The 13,007-nt window shown below is 38.5% G+C and overlaps 1 protein-coding gene across 4 annotated transcripts in view; it reads left to right on the top strand.

Annotated features, from left to right (window-relative positions):
* Positions 1-13,007, top strand: part of STAC (SH3 and cysteine rich domain) — a 152,134-nt gene that overhangs the window by 108,776 nt on the left and 30,351 nt on the right. For all 4 annotated transcript variants that reach the window (XM_055321714.1, XM_055321715.1, XM_055321718.1 and 1 more), the window contains 2 exons: positions 8,104-8,168; positions 10,021-10,109. In XM_055321714.1, the coding sequence (XP_055177689.1) occupies positions 8,104-8,168; positions 10,021-10,109 (154 nt within the window). The remainder of the gene's footprint in view (positions 1-8,103; positions 8,169-10,020; positions 10,110-13,007) is intronic.

The raw sequence follows: 13,007 nt of genomic DNA on the forward strand, positions 1-13,007 counted from the left end.
CTGTAAAGTGCTGTGATCATTAAATGAAATAACGAATGTAAATACTACCCATCCATCGATGACTCCAAAACCTCCAGCTCCTTTGCCTCCAGATGCCTGTTGCCCACTGGACATGGCCATCTGAATGTGGAATAGACATCATAAAGTTAACACACCCAAACTGAACTCTTGGTTCACTCACCCACTCACCCACCCCAACTGGCTCTTTCTAGTTGTCTCTGCTCAGTAAAGAGGAGCTCCATTTTGCTGGTTGATCTTACTTCAGGTCAAAACTTTTGGCATCAGACTTGCCTCCCCTTTTTCTCATATCTCATAGCCCATCTGTCAGTAAATCTTACTTCTGCTCTTCAAAATCATTCCTAGCATGTGCCCACCACTTACCTCCCTGCCTCAGGCATCTCAGTGTTATTGGTGCTTTTGCTCACCTGTTCCTCAGTACTTAAGGTCTCCGTTTGCCTTGGAGATTTCATTTTTTTTAAGATTTTATTTATTTATTCATGACAGACACACAGAGAGAAGCAGAGACACAGGCAGAGGGAGAAGCAGGCTCCTCGTGGGGAGCCTGACACAGGACTCAATCCCCAGACCTGGGATCACGCCCCAAGCCAAAGGCAGACACCCAACTCCTGAGCCACCCAAGAGTCCTGCCCTGAAGATTTCTTTACTCCAAAAGTGATATTTGGAGCACATGGGTGGCTCAGTCAGTTAAGCATCTGCCTTTGGCTCAGGTCATGATCCCGAGGTCCTGGAATCAAGTTCCACATCAGGCTTCCCTGCTCAGTGGGGAGTCTGCTTTTCCCTCTCCCTCTGCCGCTCTTCAGTGCCTGCACTCTTTCTCTCAAATAAATTTTAAAAGTCTTAAAAAAATAAAAAGTGGTCTCCAATAAGTTTTTATAACGTGAGAAACTTTATTTAACAATCATCAAAGTGAAGCATGTTTGTTTGTAACAAACTCATCATAAGGTCATCAGGTGTCAGGGGCATAGCCTAGAGCCTCACCACTCTCAAGTGTGGCCCATGGACCAGCAGCCAGGGCATCACTTCAGAGGCTATTGGAAATTCAGAACTTCAAGCCTTTCCAGAACTGCAGAATCAGAATTTGCATACGAATCTTATTAAAGTTCAAGAAGCGGATAAGAGGTCATTTAGTTCAACCCCCTCCGCTCCCCTCCAGTACACACATACACGCACGCACACACACAAACACATACTGTATGGATAAGGAAACTGAGGCATGGAGTAATACTCTCAAAGACACAAGTTGAATATTTGCCATTTCTTCTATGTTAAGAAGCATTTTTAGAGACTAATTCAAAGAAATCTGTTGAAAGAACATAGCAAGCAGTAAACCTCTAGAAGGCTTTGGGGATCTATTAACTATTCCTTTGATCAGCAATAGCTTTCTTTACAATGCACCCTTGGAAGCTAGAGGGATTAATTATGCAGGAGTTTGCTTCAAAACATGTTCCCATGATTGGATTTAATCCCCTGTCCATGCAATTTGGGAAACAACAGAGAGAAAACACCCTGCTTGTGTATCTGGACTCCCACTGGTCTCCCCACAGTCATGGCAAGGAGGGTGCTGGCTTTTCAGAAGCAGTATTTGGCTTCCGGTCACAAGCTGTTCTGCATGACATGTTTCATTTATGTTCTAAAAACTACACAGTGCATACAGGTGTTATTTTTGCCAGACAAGTGTCATGTCAAAATCCTTGAGGAAGATTTCCAAAGGCACCTTGCAAGAGGATGCAGTTCATACCTCTTTCTTAATAAGCTGCATGCAGTCTGTTTTCTCTCTCATGAAAGATGTTGACCAGGTCTGACTGTTTCTGGTTGTTGTTTTCAACACTATTTGTGGATGCATCAGAAATACAAAGGGGAGAGTTGTTGGTCTTCACCTTTCACCAGAAACTCCACTTGATGTGATGAGGAAAGGGAAAAGTAAAATCTGTTCTGCCTATTTCAGCTCAAAATGCCAAATAATGGACATTATTGGCTGCCTTCAATAATTGCATTTCAGTATGAAACTATGTGACTATAACTTTCCTGGAAGAGAAGCAGAGGGAAGAGAACATAAGTCAGACAAATCCTTAGAAATATTCTTCAAAAAGAACTGGGTTAATCAATCCACTGGAGGATATTACAAAGCCCAATGATATGTTACTTTTCACTGAAGCAAAGAAATTTTGCCCAGAAAGGAAAAAAGCAAGCTCAGATATGGAAAATTTATCCTTGCCTTTAACACACACTAGTTTTATATATCAAATTTTGACTTGTCACTCAGAAAATGAAGCAAATATTTTAGTGGCTTCTTTGGCAGGTACCCAGAAATCTGCATGTCTATATCTGGAGCAGGTAAAAGTTTGTTGAAAAGCATAAAGGACTCTCTTTCCAGCTATGTCGAGGGCTGATATTTAGAGAAATTTTTTTCCACTTAACACGCCTAAAATTCCTGGGAAAAACAATTAAGAAGAAAGTTCCACTTAATGCATGGCTGAGCTGGCAGCAAAATAAGGCAATTTCTTATAGTCTAGAAATGACAATAAAGCATGACTGCAAAGACATAAGCAGGTAAAGGCCATTGTTTAAACATCCCAGCAGCCTCGGATTGAGGAATAATCTGTCCCATGTATGGTCAATAGGAAACAAGACCTGGCAAGCTGGCAGAGTCATAGGTTCAATAAGAGGCCCTTTGGAAAAATGCTGATACCTCAAAAACCACCCTTAGTGGCACTAGGCAAAAAGAATGCCCTGCAGAGGAACTTAGTAAAGAGAAATGGTATATTGGCCTTAAGTGGAGAAGAAAAGAAAGAAATGGAGTAGGAGCAAGAAAGAAGGAAAAAAGGAAGCAAAGGAGGGAAGAAACTCTGCTTACTTGGGGTTAGGGCCTGAATTTATATTACCTCTGTGAACAAAACAAAACAATATAAAATTTTAGCTTAACTTACTTAAAATGGCCTAGTTGGATAAATGCACCAGACATTTGGCAGAAGTAATAAAAATGGCCTCTGGAGGAAGGGACTTGAAACCCAGACCTGAGAAATCTCCACAAATGAACTTTCAAAGGACTTGAGCTAAAAATTGAAATACATCAACTACATGAGAAAATGAGCCACCATGCGTAAGAGTTAGCCAAAGCCACCTTTTTTATGATCAGACTTTAGAGATTGTATATGTTGGAATCATCAAATAAAGATATATATAACTATATAGGTAAATATACTTAAGATATTAAAAAATGGATTAGAACATATAACAAAATAATAAGACACTATCAAAGTTGAACAGGAAAATTTTAAGAAAACAAAACAGAACTTTTAGAAATTTAAAAAAAGAAGAAGAAATTTGATTGTTGGATTTAATAGCATATTGGATATAGCAAAAGAGAGAATTAGTGGCATGGAATATACAGCCAAAGAAATGGCTTACAGTATAGCCAGAAAGACAAAGCAATAGAATCCATGACAATAAAAGAGACACAGAAGATAAGCAGGGAAGTCCAGCATGCATCTAATTGACACAAAGAAAGAATGGGAGAGAGATGGTATTCAAGAAGATAGTGGCTAATATTTTTCAAAATTGATTAAAGACACCATTCCTCAAGTTCAGAAATTTATACCTAGACCCATCTTAGTGAACCTGCAGAATTTCAAAGACAAAAGATAATATTAAACGCAGATTGAAAGACAGATTACCTGCAGAGGAATGAAAATAAGGCAAACTACTCTTTCCTGTAACTGACAATAGTACCAAGTAACAGTAAAACAATACCTTCAGTAATCTGAAAGAAAAGTAACTCTGAGATCTGTAAATGGAGCAAAAGCAAAACTGTCTTTCAAGAATATATATTGACACAAACACTGTGTCTACAGGGCAGTGAAGAAAGACCCACTTAAGAAATTTCGAAATGAGTTCAGAGAGGGAAATGTGACCTCAAGGGAAGGACTGAGAAGCAAGGAATAAAGTACAAAGAAAGAACCAAGTCAATGTTGGCTACATGAAAAGATAATGAAGTTAGCAAAAAGCTGCTAATGAAACATTAACTGAAATACTGGATGTTTAAGAAACATGCATCAAAGATGCTCATATTAATTGGAAGGAAATTAAAGATATTATTTCACTTTAGATTTTGTTAAGTTAAATATACCTCATAACATTTTTAGAATAGCCACCAGAAAATTAAAAATAGATTTAACCTTATAACCTAAAAGGTGGAAGGGGGAGGGGGCACAGAGGTAGAAGAAACAACACAGAAAATTTGAGACAAATAGAAAATATAAAATAAAATGCTAGAGAAGCATCCTAAATTATCAGTAATCAAAATCAACTAGATAAGAGAGCTTTACACACTGTATTAAGATTTTATTTATTTATTCATGAGAAACACAGAAAGAGACATAGGCAGAGGGAGAAGCAGGCTCCCTGTGGGGAGCCCAATGTGGGATTCGATCCCAGGCCTAGGAGATCACATCTTGAGCCGAAGGCAGATGCCCAACCACTGAGCCATCCATGTGCCCCACAAACTGGATTGTTTAAATGACTGCTTTTAACAATCTAAAACATCAGGATATAGAAAGGTTAAAATAAATACATATATTTTAAAAGGCAAAAGAAGGATTGTATAGCTGTATTAATGTATGAAAAATGGACATTAAAATCAAAAAAGCATTACTAGACAAAGCATCATTTCATGATCATGTCCACTTCACCAGAAGATATAAATTCTAGACCTGTGTCTACTTATTATATAACCTCAAAATGACAGGAACTCAAGGAGCAATTGACAGAAGTATTAGGAAAACTGACATTTCCCTTCATAGTGAGAGGTTTTAACATGCCTCTCAAGTCATTGGCAAAGTAGATACATAAAAAGATTCAAGATTTAAAGGATCTGAGGACACATTTGACAATTCTAATCTAATTGACTTAAAAAGGGCACTCCATCTAACAAATGAAGAATTCACATTCTTTTTAAGGACACACAGAACAATTATAAAAATGATTACCTGCTAGACCATAAAGCAAGCTTCATAAATTTTCAGAATTAATATTATATAGAACACAATTTTCTGACTATAATGCAAATAAAATAGAAACTAATCATCACAAGATATAGGAGAACCCATAATTTGGGAAATTAAAATATGTATTCAAAAAAAGCTCATGTGTCAAAAAAGAATTTATAATGAAAATTGGAATATACTTAACTAAGTCATAATGAAAGCACTAAATATCAAAATTTGTGCGATGTAGCTAAATTGTGACTAGGATATTTTGCTTTAAAAGTATTCTAGAAAAAAAAAAGTATTCTAGGAGGGCAGCCCGGGTGGCTCAGCAGTTTAGCGCTGCCTTCAGCCCAGGGTGTGATCCTGGAGACCCAGGATCGAGTCCCACGTCACGCTCCCTGCATGGAACCTGCTTCTCCTTCTGCGTGTGTCTCTGCCTCTGTGTGTGTGTGTGTGTCTCTTATGAATAAATAAACGAAATCTTTTAAAAATAATAAAATAAAAGGATTCTAGGGGCACATGGGTAGCTCAGTGGATTAAGTGTTTAACTTTGGCTCAAGTCATAATCCTGGGGTCTTGGGATCAAGCCCCACATCTGGCTTCCTGCTCAGCAAGGAGTCTCCTTGTCTTTCCTTCTTCCTTTGCCCTTCACTTTGCTTGTGTTAGCTCTCTTTCTCTCTCTCCCTCTCTATCTCTCTCTCAAATAAATAAAATATTTTTAAAGATTTATTTATTCATTCAATAATATATATATTATTTCCTTCTGTAACATTGGAAAACATATCTGCATTATGGACATACTCTTTAAAGAGTCGTCCTGGGTGAAATCAGCAACCAAATTATTTTTAATAAAACAGATATAAAGCACCAAACAGAAAAATATATGACATATCTGTAGTAAAATAGTTACCTTTCTTTATTCTTTTCCCCTCAAATCAAAGTCTTAGAAATAGCCCACAAGAATTGGTTTTTAAATCATTTTTTTTGCAGTGGTCTGCTTTCGTTCATATAGCTAAAAATACATTTGGGGTCACTTCAAATAATTTTTGGCATAGTTCACAAAAGATTATGCTGAGTGAAATGAGTCAGTCGGAGAAAGACAAACATTATATGGTCTCATTCATTTGGGGAATATAAATAATAGTGAAAGGAAATAGAAGGGAAGAGAGAAGAAATGGGTGGGAAATATCAGAAAGGGAGACAGAACATGAAGACTCCTAACTCTGGGAAATGAACTAGGGGTGGTGGAAGGAGAGGAGGGCGGGGGGTGGGGGTGAATGGGTGACGGGCACTGAGGGGGGCACTTGATGGGATGAGCACTGGGTGTTATTCTGTATGTTGGCAAATTGAACACCAATAAAAAATTTATTATTAAAAAATGGTATACATTTTAAACCAGTTGGCTCATGTATATTCAATAAAAAACTAAAATAATATGAAATTACAAAATTATAAAATCAGTTCAAACTGATATGTAGCCTATGAAGTCTCCCTTTTTAGATCCAAGAATTTTCTAGGAACATTCTCTGCATTTGTCCTTCAAATATTCAATATTCTTTTAGAAGTATCCAGTTTTGTAATTATTTGCGCCACGATTTTAGGGAATCACAGAGTATTGTCAGCCTCCACTCAGTTCAAATTAGTAAGGTGAGTAGCTAGATACTGAGGCAGACAAGATCCATAGGATCATTTTCCACTTACCTACAAACCGGAGCTCCTCTAATGACTACATATTTATGCCTAGGCTTCCAAGGAATCATGGAATTTCATGCACAGCCTCTGGAACTATAAACTGTGGAGAATAGATGTTTACTGAGTATCAGTACGTTTATAGAGGCTCTTGTTCTGAAGCATGTTTTCTGCATCACAGCTTTTGAGTTCATTTTAAGGACAGTGGAGATGTCAATGCAGTAACAGAAATAAGTTATAGTCTTCTGTGGTGTGTTTCTCCTCCTTTACTGATATTTCCTAATAATCTGAAAAGAGAACAAAAGAAAGAAAAGAACAGCACTGCGTTATTTTTAAATTCAAGTCATCTAACTGGTAGGTTAATTTAGGCACCAAACTTGGAAACACTTGCCACATTTTCGTTTGAGGCAGATAGATGTGGTGAGAATAAGGCGGTCACATTGATCACTGGGGTGAATGTGGCTGACCGAACTAGCTGAGGGCAGAGCCCCTCCAATACCCATCAGGGACCTTCTACAACTGTGCACATGGACAGTGAAAACTCCTGCCCATTTGGGGAAGCTTTGTTCTTTATTAAAGACCAGAGAGTGGCTGCTTAAATGCAAAAAGAAGAGAATTACATATTTCAAAACAAACTAAATGAGAAACCACTATTTGTTTTCTATTCTTAATAATAGCCCCAGTGCATTGACAATAAGAGATCGAGGAAATATTTTGAAGTTTAAAACTAAGGTTTTAGGGGCGCCTGGGTGGCTCAGTTGGTTGAGGGTCCGATTGAATTTGGACTCAGGTCATGATCTCAAGGTGATGGGATCAAGCCTGACATGGGGCTCTGCACTCAAGAGGGAGTCTGCTTGAGATTTTCTCTTTCCCTCTTCCTCTGCCTCTCCCCCTAAAATAAATAAAGCTTAAAAAAAACTAAAGCTTTAATGTGCAAAATAGAATATGGATATCAAGAAATGAAGCAAGATATTAAAAATGAATAAAAGAATCTGGCATTTAGAAAGGGTAATTCAAAACCAATTAGTCCACACCCACTGTTCCATTAACAAATTATTTGATACATTCAGTAGATGAATGACATTGTTTCAAAGATGAATGAAGAGTGCTGCCAAATAAGGCCAGGTTGTGAACACCCAGTGGCCCAAGTATTCAGGAGGATGAATGCTTGCTGGAGACATGGACATGGGTGTGGGCATGCAGTGGTCCATGATGCCATGTAGGGAAGCAGGGGAAGCATCACGTGGAAGATGCCATGAAAGCTGTGTCACTAAGGATGAGGGAAAGGCTGTGAGAGGAGGAAGGTAGAAGCTGTAGAACAGGGAATTCATAACACCACATCTTCTGATGTGATTCCGAACATGGTGACTGGATTCATAAAGCACCTGCCTTTTCTTGTCTCCTTCAGTGTTTACTTATCCAGAAAATGGCACTGATGATCTCAGCCACCAAGCAAAGAACATAAACCACCAGGTATTTATCACGATGTCAACTGTAAAAAAAAAACTATTTTACCAGAAAAAAATATGGGTTTATTCAGAAATGGCAGAAACTGTCAATGCAGGACAAGTAAGCAACAGCAAAACCATAGGCAATTCTCCCCAGGCAGAGCAGGGAAAGGCTCTTTTGCAGAGGAAGGGGGAAGCTGGGGAGGCTGCTATAAACAAGAAGTCCATGGAGGAAACTGAGAGCTCTAAGTATAGTGGTTTTTCACTGACAGAGCTGAGACTGCCTCTTACTGGCTGAGCTGTTAGCTTTCCCTCCTCCTGCTGGGATAGTAAAAGTAGTGGCTAAAGTAGCATCCATAGCAAGGTCCCTCTCTTTCTGTTGGGTCTAAACTGACCAGGATCGATAGGGCATAAGAGCTCCCCTGCCCATTGTCCTGACTCCGTTTTAGTGAGGTTTCCCTTTATTAATTTTCACGGATGTCACAGAAGACAGACCAGGCAGGGTCCTTAGATCATACTGCAGATCACTACCTGAGTGGGTTATGAAATCGAGTTAGTCGGTCCCAGAACAGAATAGAGTGTAGAAGAGAACAGAAGAGAATAATGTAGCATAATGTTCCATAGTATAGTTGGCATAAAACTGATAGATGTCACCAAACAGAACTATCACAGTGCATCAAAGGTAAAAAGGATAAGTGTTGTGTTGTAGGCTTTTTGTTACCATAGTATATGTTCTACACAAATTGATATAGACTGTAAAGTGTATAGATTATATAATTACTTAGTCTATTATGACCATATTTTATAGTATTGAGTGTATATTTATTATATTTTATGCTCATTTATATATTATACAACTATGTGTGTGTGTGTATCATTAGAATAGGATAGACTAGGACAAATACATAGCATAAGGTACTTGACCTTTGGATAGCAGAATAAATCAAAGTTGTATACAACTTTTATTTATGTCTCAATATGTTTATCATGTTATTATATATTTAAGTATACAATTATATATTACATATGTAATTTCATATACATATATAACATGTTAAACAATGATATGTGTATATGTTACATGTTATGTTGTGTATTATATAATAGTAATACACAATTATATTTTATTTATTATATATTATAAAGTGAAATGTGCTATTTATATAGCACTGACATTTATTTGGATAATAATAGTAGGTAATATTTATATAATACTTACAAGACTCTTGTATAATCTATACATTGGGGACAACAGCTGAGGGCTGTTTTGAGTTTCAAGTATGCTAATACATGTATCATAATGCCCAGCACACACAGTAAGCCATCAAAAATGGTAGCTTTTATTACCATTATTGCAAAGTTTCATGGTCAGGAGATGGCGATTCTTTGGTAGAAGCGAAATCAGTCTGATGTCCAAAACTATGCTTTTTTCACAACATACATGAACTAATTGCCAGCTCAAAATACCTGAGTCCCTTTGATAGGCTAGATACAAAATTTTAGGCTAACTGATAAAAAGTCAATTTTTAGAAGTGGAAGTTCTTCACTACTATTCATATGTCCATATTCCTATAGAGCGAATATTCTCATTCTTGGGGCCAAGCCTGTCACCTTTCTTGAACAACTATAGCAAAGAAAAAAATTGTTTGAAGAAATTTGTAGTTATTTCTAAAAAAGATTTCCACATAATTGGTTTTGGTTTCTAATGAAATCAAGCTTAACTAAGAAAATAGAAAATAAACCTATGGTTGAAACAAATCCTCAAATAATAGATATTTTAAAACTCACGATCTGTACACTAGAATTACATTGCGCTCACTTATTCATCTTCTGTTTCCTCCTTCCTTCTCTGATTTTTCTTTTATTTTCTCTTTCAGGGATCTCTTTCCAAAGAACCATTACAGATGAACACCTATGTTGCCTTGTATAAATTTGTACCACAGGAGAATGAAGATTTGGAAATGAGGTAAAAAGATAAAAAAAGAAAAATTTAAGAAAAAGGAAAGAAAACTTAAAGTCAGTGTTTTTCATGTGAAAAAAAGTTCAATTAGTACTACATCCTAATGCTATAGAGTAGTGATTCTCACCCATGAGCTTGCATCCAGTGACCTGTCAGGCTACTTAGCAGACAGATTACCAGGCCCTATCTCTGCAGTTTCTGATTCTGCAGGCCTGGGGTGGGGCTTGAGAATTTGCATTTCTAATTGGTCAGCAGGTGGCTCTGATACTGCTTATCTGGTACCACACTTTAAGAAGTGCAATTTTAGTGCATCATCAACAGAACTGCCAATGGGTGTTTGCATGAAGCTTGAGCATCAAATGCACTTGGCATCCTGTGAGTCCTAATAGGGAATCAATAAATGTCACTAATGCCCAAATTCATGTGGATTGAAGGATCAAACTAAAACCATTTGTTTATCCTTTGAGAGGCTGGCAATTCCCCCTGCTGCACACCCTGAGCTGTACTTTCATTTCAGGATCCATCCCACTTCATGGTACCTGAAACCCAGGGGAGGATAAGGTGAGCTTTGGGACCCTCGTGCAATCTGAAACTCTCTCCTGGTTGGCAGTTTAGGTTGCTTTTTTTTTTAGGGGTAGTGAAGCTGGAGTCCATGCTGTGTTCACATCCTACCTGTTGTGTGACCTTAAGCAATTTATAGACATTTCATTACTCTGATTTCCTTACTCAAAGAAGAATAACAGTGACCTCTTTAGCCTGAAGTATTTTTGAGGATGAAATGAATAATATTCATAAAGTATATAGCACAGTGCATCATCATCGTAAACCCTCAATAACTGGTAGTTATTAACATTTTCATAATGTGATGTTCACTGGCCTATCTCAAAGAAAATGCTTTACTTCTCATCTCCATTCATGACCCCAAAACATAAGAATTTGGAGTTTTTTTAATCCTAGAGCAGGATAGAAGGGGCTGCTTTTCTAGTCAGATATTCCCTTGGATATAGGTTCTTTGCTCTTCTGAAGAGAACAGAGAACTAAAGTAGTCCTGAAAACTATTGAAATGCCAGAGCATTAGGGATGGATATAGCCTCCATTCCAAGGTCGACTCCACTTGTCTGAATATCATGGAGGCCAAATTACCAGTTGCCAGTCACTACCTTCCCATGGCTTCTGGAAGATGTTGTCTCTCCGCCTGGGAGCTCTTTAGACTTCTCCCCCTCAGGCTGTGCCATTTCCCAGGTACAATCCCCCTCCTATTTGCCTGAGTGTGGTTTTCCACTGCAGTGAAATCTGCCTGTCCTCTTTCTCTTTACCCAAAGGCCCATAAAAAGAAAGAGCTACCAAAAAGTCTCCAATTAGCCCTCCTTTCCCGGGGTTCCGTGTGCCATGAGGTCAAGCCTAGCAGCTCATCTGCCCCTCATCCAGCAAGACTCCATAGCCGAAGTGTATATCCTGCCAGAATCTGGCTCACACCCAAGGTCAGCTTGGTTTCCAGTATTCATTTGCCATCTTCTTCCAAGTGATTCTTGGGCCTTCCCAGAGCAGAGTTCAGGGCCTGAGTCCTGGCACCTGAGATTTGTTCAGACAAGTAGGCTCTTGTAATCTTAGTTTTCTCCATCATTGAGTAACAGTCGCTGTGTTGAACTCACTGGCTGGAGCTGTAAACAGACTCAAACAATCTGGCATCAGTGCAAGCGAAGATGATGGCATTTACCAAGTGAAGACCTGTTCTATCAGAGTTATAACAAGCCCTACAGGTTAGAGCCTGCCTAGGGGTCACTGCTGGGGGGCTGCCTTGCCTTCAGCTGACTGTCCACAATATACTTTCTGCTGATAAAGACAAGGGTGATATCTATTCACATTGCAATAAATATAGTTTATCGTGCCCTTCTTAAGGCTGTTATCTGGATATCTAGAATTTATACTGTAACAACTTCTGTCAATCCCACCATTTTATACTAGAAGATTATTCTGAAGTCAGCAGATGAAAGAAATAATTCCAGAGAAATATAGGATGTTATTACAGTACTGAGGAATGACGTCTAGCTGCCTGGTGGTGGTCATAAATTTTTGTGCATATTTTAGACAGTTGCAGGTCATTAAAAGTCAAGTTGTCTGGTCACGAATCAAACGTTGACAGTCTGCTCTGAGGAAAACAGGACTATTCATTCCCAGGAGTGAAATGCCTGTATTACATAGACTGCAAGATTGGAGTGATAAATCATACTTTTCTCTTTTTTCATTTTTCTTTCTTTTTTTTTCCAAGAGATTGTATGTTCCTAATTTAAAAAGCTAGGCACTTGATTTATAATGTGTAAAGCCATGCTTTGGGGATTTGGTATAATTCCTTAAATGAACTCGGGCTTTGTGAATTATCCTTTTCTTCTCATACCATAAGGTAGAAAAAAAATCCTTTTAACAAAATATCATTCTTATCCACCTTCATTATCTCCCAGGGGAGCATGCAGGTATTGTCCTCAGAGCAGAGGACAAATGAGGTGAGGGCACAGGAATGTCTGCAGTGTAAGCTTGAGGGCAAAGAAGACCCAACTGGCAAAGCCAACAGCTGTAGCTCAGAGCAGCTGAGTAATTGCTTCACCACTCATCCACTATGTATCTCCTCAGGAACAAGGAAAGTTTTTCCACCAACAACTAACAATCCAGACCTTTCTATTGATCTCCAGATTCACATCCCTACTTGCCTACCCTGGAGGGAAGGCACACAGCAGCGTCACCCTCCCTCCCACAAACATGCTCTTGGGGTGAATAATATCATCTGTGTACCCAGGCTTCAAGCCAGCCACTAGAGGCATCCCTTTACCTTGTGCCCAAAATGTATTTAATATTCAAGTCCTTCTGGTTCTCTTTGCCTGAATCCATCCCCATTTCCATCTCTCCTTG

This window comes from Nyctereutes procyonoides, unplaced genomic scaffold (genome assembly GCF_905146905.1).
Source record: "Nyctereutes procyonoides isolate TBG_1078 unplaced genomic scaffold, NYPRO_anot_genome, whole genome shotgun sequence".
NCBI lineage: Eukaryota > Metazoa > Chordata > Mammalia > Carnivora > Canidae > Nyctereutes > Nyctereutes procyonoides.